The 18455-nt window shown below is 55.6% G+C and overlaps 2 protein-coding genes across 4 annotated transcripts in view; one reads left to right on the top strand and one right to left on the bottom strand.

Moving 5' to 3' along the window:
• Positions 1-10233: 10233 nt before the first annotated feature.
• The window catches only part of MFSD5 (major facilitator superfamily domain containing 5), a 30378-nt gene continuing 22156 nt past the window's right edge, over positions 10234-18455 (top strand). The window contains exon 1 of the mRNA XM_068211777.1: positions 10234-10238. The gene's annotated coding sequence lies outside the window, so the exon portion shown is untranslated. The remainder of the gene's footprint in view (positions 10239-18455) is intronic.
• Positions 11415-18217, bottom strand: CSAD (cysteine sulfinic acid decarboxylase). 3 transcript variants are annotated; one of them, XM_068211773.1, is made up of 15 exons: positions 17780-18217; positions 17287-17706; positions 16438-16564; positions 15695-15785; positions 15202-15308; positions 14984-15099; positions 14362-14441; positions 14232-14286; positions 13173-13289; positions 13035-13099; positions 12843-12924; positions 12559-12758; positions 12440-12491; positions 11843-11932; positions 11415-11735 (listed from the first exon to the last, which is right to left on the bottom strand). In XM_068211773.1, the coding sequence occupies exons 2-15, from the start codon at positions 17428-17430 to the stop codon at positions 11562-11564; spliced, it is 1500 nt and encodes a 499-aa protein (XP_068067874.1). In that variant the 5' UTR covers positions 17431-17706; positions 17780-18217; the 3' UTR covers positions 11415-11561. The 3 variants fall into 3 exon arrangements, with proteins under 3 accessions (XP_068067874.1, XP_068067873.1, XP_068067875.1); XM_068211772.1 differs by having other exon boundaries at positions 17792-18217; XM_068211774.1 differs by lacking the exons at positions 16438-16564; positions 17780-18217 and having other exon boundaries at positions 17287-17308.

The following is an 18455-nucleotide window of genomic DNA, read 5'->3' as shown; positions in this document are numbered from 1 at the left end:
TGGCCTTTCCTTGTCTTGCCTTTGCAGGCCTACCTCTCCTTTGACTTGCCTTGTCTTGTCTAGCCCAACCTCGCCATTCTTTACTGACCCTTCCATGTATTTTCCTTGCCCTTCCTACCACTCCATTACTTTCCATTTTCTTACTCCCTACCCCCTTTTTCCTGCCTTCCCTTGCCTTGCCTCACCTAGTTTGCCGTTGCCTTGTCTTGCAAACTCAACCCTGGGCTTTTCTTGCTCTGCTACCCCTCCCTTGCCTTTCATTGCCCTACACATCCATCCCCCACCTTGAGCAGCCTACTGCTTTCTTCCCTGGCCTTGCTTTGTTTTGCCCTTCTCCCCTCTTGCCTTGCCTTGCCTTCGCTACCCACTCCTGAATATCCTTGCCATTCCTGAGCATCCCTTGCTTTGACACTCAATACCTCATTCTCTAGCCCTGGTGTTTATAAGGCTATTTTAAAAATTAATCCCATTGTCCGACTCAATTCTTTCATCACTGCCATGCTGCCACAGGACTTGTTTTCCAAGGCCCAAAGTGGTGTTCCAAGGCACTTGTGTGAGGCACAGGGTACATTTCCAGCCATCCTGTGGTGCTTTCTACCACTGTCAGCACATAAGCACTAGCCTTGGAGGGGGTTGCAGCAGTGTGATGCAATTGATCTGCCAGGCCTCTCCATACTTATATTTAGACCACTTCCCCCCATTCCACAGGAGCTTTACCCACGTGGCCTTCTTGATCACAGTGCACATACCAGTCATGGGTTACCTGAGATATAGCATCCACGGTTATGTTCACGCCTCAGTCATGAGCCCATTGGTATGTTGCATCTCTTTCCTGATGATCTGAGGTATCATGGGCCCAGCAAGCTAGAAATAACTGTCCTTTGTCTTACCAGTCCAGATCTACCCATGACACTTTATTCTGGGCAGCCCCATTCACCTGTTCATTGTTGTGGTGCTCCTCATTAGCCCAGCTCTTAGCTACAGTCAGTTTCTTTAGCCAGGTAGTGATGTCTTGCCACACTTAGGCAGCCCAGGTGGGCTTCCCTCTGCACTGCCAACTGGCCTTTTTCCATCATGCCAGCCACTCCCACAGAGCATTTCCTACCATCCACAAGCCAGTGTAGAGGTAGAGTGTTGGCCACTTCTCTTGCTCAATGATATCCAAAGACAGCTGGACAGCTTTCAGCTCTGCAACCTGACTTGATCCACCTTGTCTCTCAAAAGTTTCCTCGAGTTGCCCAATAGCAGAGACCCTGGTCCTCACTGGAAAGGCATGGAAAATATCCCCCCGAGCTCTGTTCTGAGTTTCTGATAGCTCTTTCAATCCACTCGTCCAATTTCTGCATATGCTCAATCAGGTCTGTTTCCACGGCTGAGACTTGGGCTGCTGTCAGGGTGTGGACAGTATCTTCCTATGTCTGAAGCCTTCTTGTCGCAGCACCCACTGTCTCATTTTCCTCATCCCATTGTGGTGTCACTAGGAAGCAGGAGTATGCTTGTGGCATGAGTCATAGGAGTTTTATCCACATCATTTTATAAGGTCTGGACATTAAGCGGCTTGGTTGTTATTTGAGAAAATGGTCTCTAGCACAGCCATTTCTCCCATGCATTAGATTCCTTTCTCTATGGGTTTCCAAGGGCCTTGCTGCAGCTCACATGTGGAAGGGGCTCACAGCTGGCCTGTGAGTCAGAGGGGGTTAGTGAAAGAGAGGAGCTGATAAGAGTCAGCTTTCCTCCTGAAAGGAGCTTTACCACGGCCATCGGCATGGAAACGAGGGAGAGAAAGAGAAATAAAAGAAGGGCAGGCCGCCTTGCTCCAATGAGTGCTGTGTTGATTTATTCTGACCAATGTATAAGTATAAACTTTGTGAAAGACTATAAAAAGACAGCATGCTTTGAAATAAATAGAGAGAAGCCTTCCTAAATACAGTGTGTTCTTCAATCTGTTATGACTGTCTCGACAGCGGCATTCACACAGCCAAAGTTCGGAATGCACTTTTGAAACTCAGGACAGCCAAGGATTGCTTGCAAACAAAAGCAGCCAGGACAGATTGGCCTGGCTGCCCTTGATCTTCTATGTGCCACCTCAAATATACACCTGAAATACCTTGGCTACATGCTTTGATTCCTGTGCAAAAGATCTGTCATTCTAGTCCTGAAGCCCAAGGGCGAAATGTGGATTACCTGTCCAAAATTCAAGACATGCAAGGATTGGTGTCGGACAAAAACTGCCAAGGACAGTTAGGTCTAACCTCCCTGGGCCCCCTGTCATGTGCATCTGAAATAGCAGGTCTATGCGCTTTCCGTCCTGTAGAAGAAAATGTCATTCTGGTCCTGGAGCCCATGGATTGTCTCTGGCGAAATGTGGATTGCCTGTCCAAAATTCAGTACAGCCAAGGATTGATCCCAGACAAAAGCAGCCCAGACAGACAGGTCTGGCTGAATGGGACCTCTCCTGGGCTGCCTCTCGTGTGCTCCTGAAACACTGGGGTCTGTGAAGGTATTGAGAGCCCTTGAAGGATAGAGCAGGGCAGGGCAAGGCCAGAAAATACATGGAGAGAAGGGGTCTTGAATTCCAGGTTGGGGAGGGGTAAGAAAGGTAAAACAAAGCAAGGGAAGGCTTCAAAGGCAAGGCAAGTGGTGGTTTTACAAGGCAAGACAAGGGAGAGATAAGCAAGGCAATGAGAGTCCTAGAAGGAGAAGGAAAAGCAAGGCTAGACCAGAAAAAATGGCTTGGGAATTCAAGGTGGGGGATGGGTGAGCAAGCCATTGCTAAGCAGTGGAGGGAATGAAGGATAAGACAAGGTTCCAGAAGGGGCAACAAGACAATGCAAGGCGTGGGGAAGCAAAGTAAAGTAAAGGAATGATCAGGAATGGCAAGGAAATGCAAGGGTAGGGTAGGCAAGGCAAGACGAGACAAGGCAAGGCAATGGGTGTCCTAAGAGAAACAGGCAAGGCAAAACAAGGCCAAAAAAAAGCAGTAGGGAAGTCAAGCTGAGGAGTGGGTGAGCAAGTCAAGGCAAGGCAATGGAATGGTAGGAAGGGCAAGGGAAGGACATGGATGGATAACGGAAGGCAAAGGAAGGGAAAGGATTGTCAGGAATTGCAAGGAAATGTAAAGGAGGTACAGGCCTAGCAAAGCAAGGCCCTAGAGAGCAGTAGGCAGGTCAAGAGTAGGAGTTAGCATGCAAGGCAATAAAGGGCAAGGGAGGATGAGCAGAGCGAAGCAAGGAAACTATTGGGTTTCCAAGGCAAGGCAAGTCAGCGTTATATCATAGTACCCTCCCAGATGAAATTTGCCCGGACAGAAAGGTCTGGTTGGCTTTGACATTGCTTGGCTCACCTCTAATCTGCTCCTGAAACTCTGGGGTGTGGAGCCGTGTGAGCCTACTGAGGAGAGGGCAATGGGGATGCCCTGGAGAGATGCACCGTAGACTCTGGGCATTCCCTACAGGTTAGGGTAAGGACAAAGCCATCCCCAAGGGTGCCCCACAGCACAATGTAAATTATCCCCAGTTCTGTCCTCCCCATTGGTCCGTTGCCTTCCCTACCCTTTTACCCTCATATGTACATGTTCTAGCAAGTTCTTCGCTCCCTCTTCCCCCATGGGCTCCTGTAACCCCACCTATCCACCCTGTCATCCCCTGTTGGTGCTTTCCCTGAGTACTGCTCCCGTGCCCTCAGATCATTAGCCCTCTGATGCTCTGCTCCGCCCCCTATTTCCCTGCATTTAACCCTCGACCCTCCATTGTATTGGGTCTTCTGTCCCTGGACCCCTTCGGCATTGGATCCAAATAAACCCTCATTGGAACGCCACACAGAAGACCCTCTTGCATTTCCATAGTGGACAGCTATCCATGGTGTGCTTGAGTGTGAGTTGTGTGTGTGTGTGTTGTGAGCCTGCCCGAACGAGGTCTTCCTGAAGATGCCTGTAGAGAAGGTAGTGGCACTTCACCACCTCGCTTCGCCACTACACTGGGGGCTGTATGAAGGCAATGTGAGGATCATGCAACCATGCAAAAACTGGGAAAATGGGGTAAGGAAGTAATGGTGTGGGATGTGTGAGTTGATCAAAGCAAGGTGATTGAGGGAAGGAAGGGAATATAAATGACACAGAGGGGTCAGAAAAGCAAAGCAAGCAATGTTTGGAAATGACAAGTAAATTCAAGGTTGTGTAGGAACGGGAAGGCAAGGGAGGGATAGATAAAATGGTGAGAGTCTTTAGAGAAACCAGCAAGGCAATGCATGCAACATCTATAAAAAATGGTTAAGTGTAGCAGGCAGAGGCCCTGCAAAGCCTCCTTGGTGGTCATTAGCCTAAGATAAGAAATGCATAGTCATGGTGAGTGGACCAAAGCAGCCCCTCTTCCGCCCTCGGACCCTTGTTATCTCTCTGTAAGGCTACAGGTCGTATTCTCCTCAACCCTGGCCATTGGACAATTTCCAACACCCCAGTAGCCTACATAAACCCCCATCTCTGCCCAGTTAGGCAGAAGAGCTGTCAATGGAAACCTTTGCAGGAGCTGCCAATAAAGACACCGCTGCAGAACTACATACAGGCTTCTCCTCTCTCAATCCCTGCGTCTGCTGAGGCACTTTTGCGAGCTCAGAGCTGAAATCACTAAGAGCTGAACTCACAGAGCTGAAATCACTTTCAGAGTTGCTCGCTAAAGTTGCCCGCAGCTGGGAGCTAGCCCAAGGGCCCAGAAAGGCTGAGCTGATAAAGCACAGCGCTATCCAGGACACCCACGGCAGCAGCTGCCCGGGGGAACGGACGGACCTCTGGGAACCCAGGCCGAGATAATTAAGGAAGTCTTTGTGGGGAATGGGTGAGCGAGGCAATGCCAGGCAATGCAAGGGTAAGAACTGGAAGGGAATGGCATGGAACTCTGGAGAAGTCAATGGAAGGTTGGGGGATGAAAGGCAAGGCAAGAGATGGTCAGGAATTAAAATGGAATGCAAGGTTGATCAGGAAAAGCACAGAAAGGCAAGGGTGGGATAGGCAAGACAATGAGAGTCCTAGGCAAAAAGCATTGGGGAAGTCAAGGTGGGAGAGGGTAAGCCAGGCAATGCAAGGCAGTGGAGTGTAAGGAAGGGCAAGAGAAGGACACAGAGGGGTCAGTAAGGCAATGCAAATTTTGGGAAGGGAAGGGAAGGGAAGGGAAGGGAAGGGAAGGGAAGGGAAGGGAAGGGAAGGGAAGGGAAGGGAAGGGAAGGGAAGGGAAGGGAAGGGAAGGGAAGGGAAGGGAAGGGAAGGGAAGGGAAGGGAAGGGAAGGGAAGGGAAGGGAAGGGAAGGGAAGGGAAGGGAAGGGAAGGGAAGGGAAGGGAAGGGAAGGAAAGGAAAGGAAAGGAAAGGAAAGGAAAGGAAAGGAAAGGAAAGGAAAGGAAAGGAAAGGAAAGGAAAGGAAAGGAAAGGAAAGGAAAGGAAAGGAAAGGAAAGGAAAGGAAAGGAAAGGAAAGGAAAGGAAAGGAAAGGAAAGGAAAGGAAAGGAAAGGAAAGGAAAGGAAAGGAAAGGGAGAGGATAGGCATGGAAGGCAAAGTCAGGCAAGGAAGGGGTAAAAAGGGCAAGCTGAGGAAAGGCAAATACTGTTTATTGCTCTACATGCTCATCCCCCACCTTGACCTACCTAGCCCTTTCTTCCCTGGCCTTGCCTTTCTGTTGCCTGCCCCTCCTTAGATTTGTGTAGCCTTGTCTACCCCAACCTTGCATTCCCCTACTGAAAATTCACTGCTCCAATTTGTTCAGTTATAGAGCTGATCTCCATCTTTTGAAGGTAGTCTCCTGGAAGATGCAATTTGCCATGTCATTTCCCCTTCTCAAAGGTGGTCTTCTGAAATTCTTGGCAGTGCATTTATTTTGGACAAGATAAGAAGCTATGGTGTATCTTGGTGCGCAGCTGATCTAGGGCCCTGGGCAGGTAATGCCCAGTAACACAACCTTCGTATGGGTTCAATCCCATGGCATTCATGAGAGTCGTTTGCTTACCCTATTTTGCTACAGTTGGGCAGAAGAGAGAGGAAAAAAAAGAATTAATGAAGGGTTTGTGAGTTGAGATAAGGACTGGGAGAAAAACACTCTAAGGGTGAAACAGGTTCAAATTCAAAGGCATAAAGTAAATTTATTATTAACAGAGTCAGAGAGGGACAAGGAGAAGTAAAATAAGCCCTTGCAATACCTTTTTTTTCCTCCTTCCTTCCCACCAAAAACACTGGGAGACAGGACATGGGGGTTTTGGTCAGTTCATCACTCGAGACCTTCTGTTTGCTCATGGAGAGGAGTCTTTTTTCCGCTTTGCCATGGGGTCCCTCCCATGGACAAACAGTTGTCCCAAAACTGCTGTGGCATGGATCACTTGGCCTTGGGGTGCAGTCCTCTAAGAACAGGCTGCTCTAGTTTGGAAGCAGGGGCCCTCTCTCTCCATTTGGGTCTCCCACTGGAGACACAGCCTCCTCTGGCATCCACCCTCTCCAGCAATAACACTTTTCTCACTGGCTGTGAGTGGATCTCTGCATCCCCCGTGGACTGCGTGCATCACAGGGGGATAGTTTGTTTCACCATAGTCCTCACCATGGCCTGCAAAGGAACCTCAGCTCCAGCACTTTGGAGCACTTCCTTCCCCTCTTTTTCCACTGACCTCAGTGTCGTCATGTTCTCTTCCCCTTTTCCACGTTCTCCATCGTATTTGTAGCTGCTCTATTCCCACTGTCCTTTCCCTATCTTCTTTCTCACCTTCTCCAGCCCCTCTTCCCCTTTTCCCATCCTCTTTTCCCTTTCCTTTTCCCATCCTTATCTGCTCCATCCTCTCTTCACATTCTCCATGTCCTCTTCCCCTTCTCCACCCCCTCTGAGCCTTCTCCATCCCTCTTCCCCCTTCTCCATCCCTGTTGCCACCCCCTCCCTCCCCTTTCCTACCCCCATTCCTTATCATATTCCAAAGCCAGAGTTCAGTTCCCCCCCAGCCCCTCACTGCCACCCAGACAAGGGTCTGTGATTGGGGTGCAAGGGGGGCCAGGGGCTGGGACAGACAAGGGGTGGTGCCACCAAAATTCCCTCTGGAAACCAGGGATGGAGTTGGGGTACCCAGAAACCCCCCCTGCACACCAAAATCAAGACACCCTCATACCACGGGTTTGGGGCAACCCTGCACCCCAATACTGGGACATCCCTATATGTGAGATTGGGACATTCTCACACCCCAAAATCCCATTCCATGGGACTGGGACATCCCTGCATCCCAATAATGGGGCTTTCCCATGCCATGAGACTAGAACCCTGCACCCCCAAATCAGGTGATATTGACCTTGAACTCTGAGATTGTGGTGCCACCAACTCCTGGGATTAGGGCAGCCCTATACCCTGGGATTGGGGTATCCCATTCCATGTGAATGGGACATCCCTGTACCCCAACACTGGGACACCCCCATTCCATGGGAATGAGACATCGCTGCATCCCAGGACTGTGGTACCCCTGAGCTGTGGGATCGGGGCACCGTCTTACCCTGGAATTAAGACAGCCCCATACCCTGGGAACAGAGAACCCCACACCATGGACATAGGACAACCCGACATTCCTGGGATCCCCATATCTTGGGACTGGGGAATCCCCGTACTCCAGGATCAGGGTACCCCATTCAATAGGACTGGGACACCCCCACCTCCCTGTGGCACCTCCAGACCCTGGAACTGGTGTACCCCCAGGCCACAGGAGTGTGACACCCCTGTATCCTGTGGCATGGGACATGGAAATACCTTGGAACTGGGGTACCACACACAACGGGAACAGGTTTCTCTCACATCTCTGTCCTCCCTTACCCTGGAATTGAGGTACCCCTGTGCCATAAGGATGGGCCACCCATTCCTAGGATTGCCTTACCCTGGGATGGGGTCACCTCCATACTCCAGGATCAGAGTGCCTCCACAGCATGGGACCACAAGCCCCCCCACATCCCTGGGACCCCCCGGGACCCAGGTCCCTCCCTCAGGTTTGAAGCCTCCCTGTACCACGTGGGCAGGGTCCCCCCCCATGGCATGTCCCTAGTGCACCCCCAAAAAAGCACCCACCTCCGCGATTCCAGGGGCTCCCCTCAGAACCTCTTACCGTGGCCAGAGGCCTCTTTTGGGGGAGGTGGAGAGGTCTCACCCATGGGGGGGCCCTCAAGCAGCGGGGCTTCCCGGGGTTCCGTGGGGCCAGGGGGGGTCTCGGGGAGCCGACACCCCCCCGCGTCCATTCCCACCGTCCCCTAAACGGAAGGACCCTGCCGGGGGGAGAGAGGGCGCAGGGACAGAACTGGGGTGCCCCGAGGACACTCCAAGGGGGGGTCGCTGCCGCCCCCAAGGGAGGGATCCCGCCTGCCCCAACCCCCTCCGTGCTCCTCCTGATGCTGGGGTCACACACACGGTGAAATGACTTCACTACCCTCGTCCCACCCCACAGCCCCTTCCATTCCCCCCATGGAGGAACCCCTATATTTGGGGGGGGTCGCTTCCTCTCGCCCCTCCCGCCGCACCGCAGCAATCGCGGGAAGCTCTGGGAAGGGGAGGCGGAAAAAGACAAGGACGAGTGGGGGCGAGGGGGAATTGCTCACTCTCAGTTTGGGGGGGGATGTCCCCAGGAGCCTCTCAGCGCTGTCGGGGAGCACGGGGAGGGCTCAGGGGCATCGGACGAGGCGGAGGAAAGAGCTCCCGCGCGGCCGCCAGTGCCGCAGCGCGCTGGTCGGGGGGAGGTCTCCGACTCCCCTCAATCCGTCCAGGACCACCCCCCAAAAAAATAAAGAGGGAGGAACAATAAGGACCCTCCCACTATCGGTGGTGGGATGGACTTGGGGGAGTCGGGGGAGGGGTGGCCAGGTCGGTCTGGTTGGGGGGACACTGGGGGGGACACCTGGGGGAGGTTGTGGTTCGGGGACGCTGAGGGGTTTGGGGGATGCACAGGAATATGGGGGCTACCGAGGGACTGGGGGATGGGTGATACTGGGGTGACTGCAGAGCCTGGGGGATAATGGATTTCTGGGGGGAATGGGAAATTGGGCGATACTGGGGTGTCAGGGATAATGGAGAGAATGGGGAATTGGGGGATTCTGTGACAACTGGGGGTTACTGGGGGGATTGGGGTATACTGGGTGGACTGGGGTACTGGGGGGATTGGGAAAACTGGGGAATTGGGGGGATATTAGTGGGCCTGGGGGGCACTGGAGGATGCTGGGGAGGACTGGGGTGCGTTGAGGAATACTGGAGGGACTAAGGAATTGCAGGAACTACTGAGGGGTTACTCAGTGTTACTGGGGGGAACTGGGGGAATGGAGGGACTGGAGAATACTGGGAGGACTGGACCATTGGGAGGACTTGGGAGACTGGGGATATCAGAGGATTGGGGGTTGACGGGGCCATTGGGGAACTGGGGGATACTGGGGGTTTGAGGGATTGGAGGTTACTGGGGGCACTGAGAGACTGGGGGCACTGGCGTTCTGGAAGTGACTGAAGGATTGGGGGGGATCGAGGATTTCTGGGAGACAGTGGGGCCACTTGGGGCACTCGGGGCTGGGCGCTGGGCCCAAGACTCACTCCTCGCACCCCCTTAGCGCGCCCGGAGCCCACAAAGGGCGCTCCCAGCCCCGCTCCGCCGGCCCCAGGCCGCGCCCCGGGCGGGACGCGCCCCGTCCGTGCACAGCAGCGCCGCCCCCGCTGCCATGGCAGCCGCGGTGGCGGGAGCGGAGGCCGCGCCCCCCGCGCCAGCTCCGCTCCGCTCCCCGGGAGCGCCGCGGCGGCAGCGGAGCGCGGTGAGCGCGGGGCGGCGGCGGGGGCAGAGCGGGGGCTTGAGGGGGAGAACGGTGGGAATCCGGGCTAGGGGGGCACCGAGGGCGCCGCGAGATCGTGGGCACCCGGAACAAAGGGCACTAGCCGCACGGCGGGGACAGCGGGAGGGACATGGGGGGAGCCAGGACAGAGTGGGGGCACTGGGGTGACGCTGGGGGTCCCAGGCCCAGGGAAGAATGGGGAGACACTGGGGGGACCCAGCCCCAGGGTTGGGGAGGCACTGGGGTGACACTCGGCAGTCTCAGGCCCAGGGCAGGGTGGGGTGCTCTAGGGGGACACTGGGAGGGTTCAGCCCCGGGCAGGGTGGGGACACCGGGGGCACCAGGAAAGCCCTCAGAGTGGGCAGTGACCCATCTGCCCCCAATTTATGGAGCACACGGTGACCCCTTTCCACCCCCACCCCGAATTTTTGGGGCCCGGGGGTGGCCCCCCTTTTTCCCCCACTTTTTGGGCTGCATGGTAACTCCCCTCTCCCAACCCTTGTGTCCTAGGAGTAACCCCACTTCACTGCGGGATTTTCTGCCCCGATGGCGAGGGACGAGCGGGTGACACTGCTGGAGGTGCACCAGGCGCTCCCGGAGGAGCAATTCCAGAACCTGAAGTTCCTGCTGGAAGGGCAAATTCCTGCCGGGCTTCTGCTCCCGGCATCGCGCCCCGAGTTGTGCCGGATCCTCCTCCAGCGCTTCCCGGGGAATTCCCTGCATGTGACCGCCGGGATCCTGCGGCAGCTTGGCCGCCTCGACCTCATCCAGCGCTTCCAGCTGCCCCTGGAAGAGCAAATCCCAGAGAAAATTCCGTGGGAACCTAACGGGGACACCCCCAGTGTGAGGGGGGACCCCACTTCAGGACATCGTGCTGGAGGGATTCCAGCTCCACCAGTGAATCCCCGGCGGTTGACGGAGAAGGATTTGATGAAAGTTGCCCAAAGATTGGGAAGAGAGTGGCAAGAAGTGGGAATTTTGCATCTAGGGCTGGAGCGGAGCCGGCTGGAGCAGATCCAGGAGGAAAATCCCGGCAATCCAGTCCTGTGGAATTTCGAGATGCTGCGGGCATGGCAGCGGCGGGAGCGACATGAAGCCACAGTGTCCCAGCTCCTAGCCTGCCTTGAGCACGCCCGACTCGATCCCGGAATCCTCGACTTCCTCCAGAGCCTCCAGGGCAATTGAGGGACCCCCAAAATCCATTTCTGGGGGAGGGGAGTGCGATATCAAATTAATATAAAATTGGGACCATTAAATTCTGTTTTATTCCATGAGTGTGGAGTTTTGGGATCAAGCGCCGAGAACATCCATCTTTACTCCTGATTTAAAGATTCCAGAAGGAAGTCTAGGCTCTGCTCCACTTCCTCAGGGATGGATGCAGCAGGTTTTGCGGTACTCTCCCAAGAGTTTTTTGGGTGCTGACAGATCCTCTTCCATACAAATTCCAACCTCTGGAGCTTCAAGAAGTCATGGGAATGTCAGGAGAGTCACAAGGCCACTACATCCTCATCCCAAAATCCACAACTGCCTCCAGAGCTTCCAGGGGAATTGAGGGACCCCCTACACCCCAAGCCCCATTTCGAGAGTGGGGTTATATCAAATTATTATCAGATCAGGACCATTAAATGCTCTTTTATTCCATAAGCATGGAATTTTGGGATCATTTCCAATTTTGGGTTGTGAGGAGGAAATCAAGTCTCTGCTCCTCTTCCTCAGGGATGGGGGGAAGGTTTTTGGGTCTTTCACAGGGGTTTTTGGGAGTGCTCACAGATCCCATCCCAATTCCTGTATCTCATCCAGGAAGAAGTCCAGGTCCTGGCGGGTGACAGCAGGATTGGTGATAATCTGCCGGAAGAAGTTGACGTGGGATCCATGCGGTTGGTATCCCACCATCATGGAGCCCCTCCGGATCATCTTTTCCTTGATGGCTGGGGCCACCTAGGGGGAAATACGATTTCAGGAGGATTTTGGTTTTATTTTTGGGTGATTTTTTTGGGATTTGGAGGACTGTTAGTGGTGGGAGAAATTTGGAATTCTGGGCTCACCTTTCCCAGTTTGTCCCAGAATTCTGGGGAGCTCTCCTGGCCCCGCAGGCTGGGCGGGATGAACCAGAAGCAGAGGTTGATAAATTCTGGCTGCAGGAAGAGGAAGAGGAAGGAGATTATGGCCATTCACCCAATTCCCATAATTTGACAGGGATTTGGACCCCCAGGAATTCAGCCATGTGTATTTAATTGTCTAGGATTGGAACCTGCAGAATTTAATCCTCCAGGATTGAAACCTCCAAAATGGAAACTTCAGGATGATTAAAACTCCAGAATTTAAACTGCTGGGATTTCAACCCCTGGGATAATTTAAACCTGTGGAATTCCAAACTCCAGGATTTCACATTCTGGGATTTAAACCTCTGGGATTTGTCTTCAGGGATTTAAACCTCCAAGATTTAAACTGGGACAATTCAAAACTCTGAGATTTCAGCCTCTGGGACTGAAAACTCTGGAACTTAAACCTTAGGGATTCAAACCTTTGGGATTAATCCCCTGGGAGTTAAACCTCTAGGATTATTTAAACGTATGGCATTCCAACCTCCGGGACTCTTAGGTGTCCACATCCCCCATCCCACATTCCAGCATCACCCTTACCTCCATCACCAGCTGGAATCCCTCCCTCCTCTTCACCTGCTCCAACAGATACCTGGGGGGAGCAAAGGGGTGAAGCCGAGTTTGGGAGGTTGGAGGGTTCCCCCAGTCCCGAGGCTCACCGAGTGGCACTGAACGCCCGCTCCACACGCTGTCCCAGCCCCCGGGTTCCCACTGCTTTCCAGAGGATCCAGAGCTTGAGGCCATCGGCGCGGCGGCCGCACTGGGGGCTCTTGTCCCCTGTGTCCAGGGACACGTCATAGAACTTGTCCCGCTGGAACAGGTACGAGGCCCCCACGCCATGGCAGCGCTGCAGGAGCCCCTAGGAGGGGCAGGGGGCACCAAAATTAATGAGGGGGCCCAGGAGGCATCCCAGGGGCAGGAATTCACAATGAGGGGCACCTACGGAGCTGTCACGGAGCAGGAATGCCGAGCACTGCAATCCCACCATCAACAGCTTGTGGGGGTTCCAGGTCACTGAGTCGGCTCTGGTGGGGAGGAACAGCAGAGTTTGGGGGAGCCCTGTGGGGAAAAGGGTATCCCCAAAAACTCGGGGGGGGGGTGGGAGTCTTTTGTGGGGGCAGGGGGAGGGACACACCTGTGGATGCCAGCAAGGAGGTGACGGAGTTGAGGGGACAGGAGGGCGCTGCCCCCCCATGCTGCCTGCAGGGAAAGGGGGATCAGCACCCACAGGAGGACCCCTGAGCCCCCCCAGCCAGGGACCCCCCGGACTCACGTCCACATGCAGCCACAGCCCGTGGCGGGCACAGATGTCGGCGATGGCGTCCAGCGGGTCGAAGGCGCCCAGGACAGTGGTGCCACTCGTGGCACACACAAAGAGGGGCTCTGAGCCCTGGGGGGGATTAGGGAGGGGTCTGGGGGTATTGGGGGGTGCAGGGGGCATGGAAGAGGGTGGAAGGGAGGGGGGCACAGGGAGTCAAAGGTGGCCAGGATGGTGGCATAGACAAAGAAGGGGCTCCAAGTCTTGGGTGGGGGGCACTTGGAGGAGCTTTGGGAGGGGTCTGAGGGGGTCTGGGGGGGTTTCAGGGGGATTTGCAGAGAATCTGAGAGGGCTTGGGAGGGACCTGGGGAGGCCTGAGGGGGATTTGGGGGAAGGAGGACAGGGGGACACAGAGGGTTGAAGGTGCTCAGGATGGTGGCACAGAAAAAAAAGGGGCTCTGAGTCCTGAGGGAGCATTTGGGCAAGCTTTGGGGGCAATTTGGAGGGGATCTGGAGGGGTTTTTGTTGATCAAGGAAGGCTTGGGGGGATTTGGGAGACAGGGAGACACAGAAAGTCAAAGGTGGCCAGGACGGTGGCACAGAAAAGAAGGGGCTTCGAGCCCTTGGTGGGCATATGGGGGGACTTTGAGGGGGCTCAGGAGGTAGGTTGGGGGAGCTGGAGGATACAGGGGGACATTAAGGGTGCAGGAAATGGGGTACAGAGGACTTTGGGGCAGACAGGGGACTGACTTTAAGGGGAGACAGGAGGCCTGGGGAGGACAGAGGACATTGGGTGCATGGGAGAGTTGAAAGGACAGTGGGGGGGCATTGGGGGAGATTCAGGTTATTTGGGGGGACATTGGGGAGATTTAGGGAGACATTGGGGGGGCACTGGGGGACATGGGGAGGTTTAGTGGACATGGGAAGGGCTTTGGGAACACTGGAGAGGCTTTGGGGACTTCGAGTGGACTTTGAGGGAGCTTTGGGAACACTGGGAAGGCTGTTGGGCATACTGGGGAGGCATTGGGGAGTTTGAGGGGCTTTGGGGACATGGGGGGTGCAGCCTCTCCTGACCTCAGCTTTCACCCTCTGGATCTCCTTCTCCAGCTCTTCGGGGATCATCTTTCCCCTGAGGGGAAAGGACAGGGATGGAGACATGGAGGAACCCCTGACCTGGGGTCCCCCAGGACCTCCCAGCACCCACCTCTTGTCTGTTCGCACCAGGTGAACGTTGTCCGTGCCAATTCCCAGGAGAGCAGCTCCTTTTAGGATGGAGTAATGGCTCTGGGCAGGAAAACAGGACTGAGATTGTGGGGACCCCAGGAACCAGATTTTGGGTAACCTCAGGGACCAGACTTGGGGTAACCCCAGATTTTGGGTAATCTCAGGGACCAGACTCAGGGTTACCCCATGGGCCAGGTTTTGGGGTGACCTCAGTGACCAGGTTTTGGGGTGACCCCAAGGATCAGGTTTAGGACGACCTCCAAGGATCAGCTTTGGGGTGAGGCCAGGATCAGGTTTTGAGATGACCCCAGGTGACACCCTGGATCAGGTTTTGTGGAGATCCCAGGAATCAGATTTGGAGTGACCCAGGGGATCAGGTCCTGTGTGACCTCAGGGAGACACATTTGGGATGACCCCAGGGATCAGGTTTTGGGTGACCCCATGGATCAGAATTGGGATCACCCTGCAGATCAGGTTTTGGGGTGATGCCAGGACCAGGTTTGGAATGACGCCAGGGACTAGTTTTGGGGTGACCTCATGGATCCAAATTGGGATGACCCTGAGGATCAGGTTTTGGGGTGACCTGAAGCCCCCACTCCCACCTCCTGGGATGCAAACAGGCCCAGGCGCGGCAGGTCCCAGTTCCCTCTGCTCCGGCTCTCCGGGAAACGCCGGAATCGCGCCACGTTCATGGCCAACATGTTGGATATAGAGCCCCCTGCCCAGGACAGGGACCTCTGTTTCACCCCCAGGGCACCATGGACAGGCTGCCAGGGGGAGAGGGGGGACAGGGATAACCCTCAGGAAGGGTCCAGGATACCGGGAGCGAAGATCCCATCGCCGCTACTCCATCCCACAAGCTCCCGGAGCTTGGCCAGGACCTGTTCCTCCATCAGCACCAGCACTGGGGCGATTTCGTATGTGTACCTGGAAGGGTCCAGCAGGAGTCACAGGGTTCCCCTCCCCCTGAAACCTCAGAACCCCAAACACCTTCCCCTGGAGCCTCAGCACCCCAAAACCCTCCCACTCAGCACCCAAACCCCTCCCCCCATCAGCAGAACCCCCCCCCATCAGCACCAACACTGGGGGCTAGATCAGGGGAGTCAGGACAGGGTTTTGGCAGGTCCTTTCTTATTTGGGCTCCTCAACACCCCCAAAACCCTCCCTCCAAACTTCATCCTCCCCTCAACACCTCCCACTCCATCAGCACCAGGGGTTCCTCGCAGGTGGATCTGGGGGAGGGGAGGGTCACGGCAGGTTTTTAGGGGATCCCCCCACCCACCAGCCCCCATTTGGGGGTGTCGGGGGCTCACGGGCTCGTGTTGAGGGTCTCGGTGAGGAACCGGCCAGCCAGGGCGTGGTGGTCCAGCCCCGAGAAAAGCTGGTTGAAGAACCGGGGGTGACCTGGGGGAACATGGGTGGGGACATAGGGTGGTCAGGGGAGGACATGGAGGGGGACACAGAGAGAGATAGGGCAGGGGATAGGGGGAAATGGGGGGGAACATGAGAGGGCTGGGGAGGGCACATGGGAGGTGGGACACAGGAAGATAAGGGAAGGACCTGGGAGGATCTCATGGTGGGGTCATAAGGAGATTGAGGAGACAGGAGGAGGACATGGAGAGCAGAATGGAGGGGTGGGAGGAAATGGGAAAACTGGGGGGCAGGGGGGATACAGGGGAATCGAGGGGGGACGCAAGAGGGACATGGAGGATCAGGGGACATGAAGGATCGGGGGTGGGTAAGGAGGGAACGGAAGGGACATGGAGGAGTTGGGGGTACATGGTGGGGTGAGGGAGTGGATGCAGAGGGAAATGGGGGGCACAGGGGCAGTCAAGGGAGACACAGAATATCGGGGGGACATGGAGGGGAACATGGCAGGGGCCACAATGTTCGACACTGGGAGGCACCAGGGGCCACACTGGGAACCGCTGGGGCTGGACCAGGACGTGGGAGGTGCCGTGCCAAACGGAGAAGGGGCTGCCCTGGGAGGCACTGGGCCTGCCCTGGGGCTGTACTCCTGTGTACTGGTGTGCACTGGTGTATACTGGGAGCGCACCAGTGCGGACGCTGAAGCGCAGCACGTCCCGGCAGCGCTGCAGGAGCTGCTCCTGCCCCTCCCCGTCGCTCCGCAGCTCCAGATCCAGCAGCTCCCGCAGCTCCTGCGGCTCCTTCCAGTCACACACCTGGGAATGAGCTGGGAATGACTGGGAGGGACTGGGAATGGAAACAAGACTGGGAATGGGAATGGGACAGGAACCAGGAACCAGAATGGGAATAGGCCTGGCACCGGAACTGTGCACAGAGTGGGGAATGGGAATGAGAATGGGGCTGGAAGTGGGATTGCAAATGGGACTGGAAATGGAAACAAGATCAGGAACAGACTGGAAATGAGAATGAGACTGCAACTGGGATTTACTCTCATTCCCAACCCCAATCCCACTCCCAGTCCTGTTCCGAGTGTAAGATTGGGAAGGGGACTCGGAATGGGAACAGGACTGGAAATGGGACTGAGAATGGGATTGGGAATGGGACTAGCTACAGGAACAGGGCGGAACTGGGACTTGTATTAGGAACACGATTGGGAACGGGACTGGAACTGGTTTTCAGAATGGGAATAGGACTGGGAAAGGAGCAATATTGTGACCCCCACCCCCTTCCATGTCTGCTTCCAGTCACACGCCTGGGAATGACTGGGAATGAGAATGGGATTGGGACTGGGACCGGGAATGCCTGGGAACAGGACAGGCAATAGGGACAGACTGGGGACCCCAGCCCCTCGCAGCGGGCTCCTTCCAGACACATACCTGTGGGGACAGGAATGGGATTGGGATTGAGAATGGGACTGGAAACAGGAATGGGATGGGATTGGGGACCCCCACCCTCCTGAGTGCTCCAGTGGCCCAACCTTCTGTGTCGCATCCGTGCTCTTCCGCACGCCCTCCTCCAGCAGGATCTGGAACACTTCCTGCAGGAATTCCTCCCCAGCGGCGATGTCCAGGCCGGGATCATCCAATGGGATGCTGCACCCAGCCCCAGAGGGCTCAGCCATGGCAGGAGAACACAAGGAGACCCTGAAATGCGCCGGAGGGACCCTGGGTCTGGGATTGGCAGCAGGTGGCAGGATGGGGGATCCCAGGATGAGCTTCTCCTGGAAGGAGATAATTCTGGGATAAAGTGATCCCAGGACAAGGATCTCCTGGGATAAGGTGATCCCAAGCTGAGCTTCTCCCTGGGATGAGGTGCTCCTGGAATAAGGCTCTCTCAGGGTGAAATTCTCCTGGGATAAAGTGATTCCAGAATGATGTTCTTCTGGAATGAGGTAGTTCTGGGACAAGATGATTGCAAAATTAGGTGTTCCCAGGATGGGTTTCTCTGGGCATCAGGCTCTCGGGACTCACCTCTCTTCTCACCTCTGCTAGCTGGAATTTTCCAGGATCAGGTGCTGCCAGGACCAGCTTCTCCTGGGATTAGGTGATCCAGGGACCAGGTGATCCCAGAATTAGGTGCTCCCAGGAGAAGCTTTTCCTGGGATCAGACTCTCCTGGATCAGGCTCTCCTGGCTTCTCTCTCTTCCCTCCGCAGGATGGAATTTTCCTCTGCTCACGTCGCCAAGGGGCAAGGAGCAAAGTCCAGGACTCAGGAAGGAGCCCCAGAGGGTTCTGGGGGCAGGGGGCAGGGTTAGGACTGTGTCCCTGGATCCGTGGGAAGAGGGAAGAGTGGTGACCCCATATGTCCTCCCATTCCCAGTGTCCCCACAACCCATTCCCAGTGTGGCCACCACACATTCCCAGGGTCCCCAAACTTATTCCCATTGTCCCCTCCGTCCCCAGAGTATCCCCCCCATTCCTAGTGTACCCCCCAGCTGTCCCTAGTGTCCCCCCATCATTCCCAGTGCGTCCCACCACCAGTGTTTGGTGTCCCCCTTGTCCCCTGTGTCCCCACACCCATGCCCAGTGCCCTTCCTTCTCAGTGTGCCCCCCAATCCCAGTGCCCCATTTCCAGTATCCCCCTCAATTCTGAGACACCACGGGGAGGGCCAGTACCTGCCCCGGGGGGGTGGGGGGGACAATAACG

This window comes from Anomalospiza imberbis, chromosome 22 (genome assembly GCF_031753505.1).
Source record: "Anomalospiza imberbis isolate Cuckoo-Finch-1a 21T00152 chromosome 22, ASM3175350v1, whole genome shotgun sequence".
Taxonomy (NCBI): Eukaryota; Metazoa; Chordata; class Aves; order Passeriformes; family Viduidae; genus Anomalospiza; species Anomalospiza imberbis.
The sequence above is the reverse complement of the archived record's forward strand: the minus strand, read 5'-3'. Positions and strand labels throughout refer to the sequence as shown.

Bases quoted from the DNA above. Each gene is read 5' to 3' on its own strand.
- CSAD (XM_068211773.1), bottom strand. From the start codon at position 17,430: ATGGCTGAGCCCTCTGGGGCTGGGTGCAGCATCCCATTGGATGATCCC. The intron at 12,492-12,558 runs GTGAGCCTCGGG...TGCTCCCCCCAG, and splicing joins CGGGCGTTCAGTGCCACTCG to GTATCTGTTGGAGCAGGTGA. The intron at 11,933-12,439 runs GTAAGGGTGATG...CTCTTCCTGCAG, and splicing joins GATTCCAGCTGGTGATGGAG to CCAGAATTTATCAACCTCTG.